General features: G+C 50.6%; 1 protein-coding gene across 1 annotated transcript in view; it reads right to left on the minus strand.

Moving 5' to 3' along the window:
• Positions 1–265: 265 nt before the first annotated feature.
• The window catches only part of LCMT2 (leucine carboxyl methyltransferase 2), a 39,257-nt gene continuing 37,001 nt past the window's right edge, over positions 266–2,521 (minus strand). Inside the window, exons 17-18 of the mRNA XM_056858756.1 lie at positions 1,773–1,893; positions 266–394 (exon numbers count right to left, since the gene is read on the minus strand). Coding sequence (XP_056714734.1) covers positions 266–394; positions 1,773–1,893 — 250 coding nt within the window. The remainder of the gene's footprint in view (positions 395–1,772; positions 1,894–2,521) is intronic.

The following is a 2,521-nucleotide window of genomic DNA, read 5'->3' on the forward strand; positions in this document are numbered from 1 at the left end:
GACTTTGTTTTTCTCGTGGGAGAAGATGGATGGTGAAAGGAAGAGGGAGAAAGACCCCAGAGGCTTAAAAGAGGCCCCAAGTTGCAGGTTGGAAGGGGGAGTGACAACAGTCCCACATCTGCAAAGTGAGACAACGGCTCTAAAGGGAGACGCACCTATGGAAGCTCAGGATAGAATCCGGCCTCTTGGCCTAAAAGCAGCAAATGCCCGAGTAAACGCTGGTTTGTGAAGGCCGCCTCACCCACTGGTCAAGGGTGCGAGACGCTCATACGGGTGGAACTTTGAGGCATACGAGGCCTGAACTCTGGAAGTTCAGTCTTCCCATCCTGAAATGTGGGAGCTCTTCTCGTTCCTTGACCTCCGAACGATCTCGGGTGCTTGTACTGTTCTGGATCTAGAGGAAGATGGGACACGAGGAAGAGAGCAAAGAACCATGAGCGGTGGCTTCCGTTATTACTGAAACATCTGACGGGCTAAAGCCAACAAGGAACCCCAAGGGTTAAGGTGGCTCTCGGAAAAGTGATGCTTGTGGGGGAAATGCCACCTCAGATAGGCGCATGTAGGAGGTCAGAACTCTTCCGTTTGGCACCGTTAGCTGAGAAGACGGCATTCTGAGGCCCATCTGTCCCTTCGGATGGCAAATAATAGCTAGGAAACGGGAAGATGATCTGCAAAACATCTAAGTGGTGATGGCAGGCCTGTTAGGACACAGTGATGTGATGTGACCTCTGACCTCATGGAGGTTTAAAACCACCATAACAAAACATGTGAGATCTATCAGAGGAAGGACGCTAAGGCTTACCCCTAACGTAGCCTCTCTGGAAGCAAATCCTGATTGTGAAAATAGCACAAGCCTCTGCAAATCTGTTAAAATATTTCTCCGAGGACTCCCAAGGGCAGCTGGCCCACAAACTACAAACCTCGGGGGACCCTGCCGCGGGTCCACGGCCAAGGTGGCTGCAGGCCTCAGGGGGCAGAATAGAAGCGATTACAAAAATTCAGAATGCACTTCAAGGATCAATGCATAAGGTTCTGTGCTGTGAATGACTCCTTGATCTGAATGCTGGCTCCAGGAAGGCTATGAGCTCTCCTGTGGCAAAAAGATGCTGATTCTCACCAAGATGGGAATAATTTTGTTTAACACTGACAGGGAAAAGGAGGGGCCTCTCATTGCCAAGAAATTCCAGCAGGAAGAGAGTGGCCGATCAATGCTTTGACAACTCGGAGTTGCCGCATCGCCGTAGGGATGGGTAATGCGTTATTGGGATTCCTGGATTGTGCTTGTCTAAGATAAGATGTGCCCATTGAGAAGTGACCACGAGGCCTCAAGGGTTAAGAGGGAATCCCCGTGGATCCACCCAAAGAGGTTGTGTCTCCCATCATCCTTTGGCTATTCAGATGCTCAATCGCTTACTTGTCACTGCAACTGAGAGACAAGGTGATTTGCTGGGTCCATCAGCATGACAGTGGGGACCATCATGACACACTCAAGACTTCTGCAGAAATGTTGGTTCCTGGGCCAACGTCTTTCAATAGCAGCCTCTCTCCTTGAACTCCATAGCAATGGAGAATCTCAACCTTACAAGCACCACCTTACCAAGAAAACGTCCAGTCCTGGCTGGCCAGCTCGGCCCCACTACCATTCCCCCTCTCCAGCAACCGACCATGGCTGGTTCCCTTTGAGACACAAGGGCGCACGTTCCGAAGCAATCGCTCCTCGGGCACGCAGAGCCCAGCACTGCAGGGCTTCCACGAGGTTGGGTCTTTCTTACCTCACACCACCCCACGTCAACGTTGTAGGCCGAGTACCCATGCTGGACGACAGCAATACCAGCCAAGGAGGTCTCTGGAGTCTGAGTTATGTCATAGGTGAAGAGGTTCCGGTGTGCTCGTCTTGGCAGATGACGGACTGTATTTGGAGTATGCGGACACAGAGAGAGGTCTCCAAGCCCCAAATCCCTAGAGGAAGAGTCTCTGCTGCCAAACACCTCTGGCCCCTCCCCGGCGGTGCCGCTTTGTGACCAAACATACCGCAAATCTGGACAGGATAAATAGCCCATGCCAGCCCACTGTCTACTTCGCTCTCCTCCCCACATCTGCGCGCACCCTCCCAGAAAGAAGTCTGGTACGGAAGGCTTCATTGTCTAATCAGGTGACAAGCTCTTTGGGAACAAAGAGAAAGTGCAATCAAAGTCCCTCATGCTCAGAACCACAACCATTGTTTACCCAGAGATATATTTTAACCTTTCTCCCCACCCTCCCCCACAAAAGACCCAAGGAATAAATATTCTTCTGTGGCAGCTGCAACGGCGGCCAGGGGGGTATTTACAGGTGGATTCTGCAAGAATTTCTTTTTTTTTTCCTTTTTTTTTCTCTTTTCAAGTTTCAACACCGTATCAATCATGCAAACATACCAAAGCTTTTTCACGGCACCTGCCAGGAACGAGGCAGACAAACAAACAAACAGAAAAGGAGCTTATTTGTCAAATGGGACTCGTTAACAGAACAAAACTCCCCACAG

Source organism: Euleptes europaea, chromosome 12 (assembly GCF_029931775.1).
Source record: "Euleptes europaea isolate rEulEur1 chromosome 12, rEulEur1.hap1, whole genome shotgun sequence".
Lineage (NCBI taxonomy): Eukaryota > Metazoa > Chordata > Lepidosauria > Squamata > Sphaerodactylidae > Euleptes > Euleptes europaea.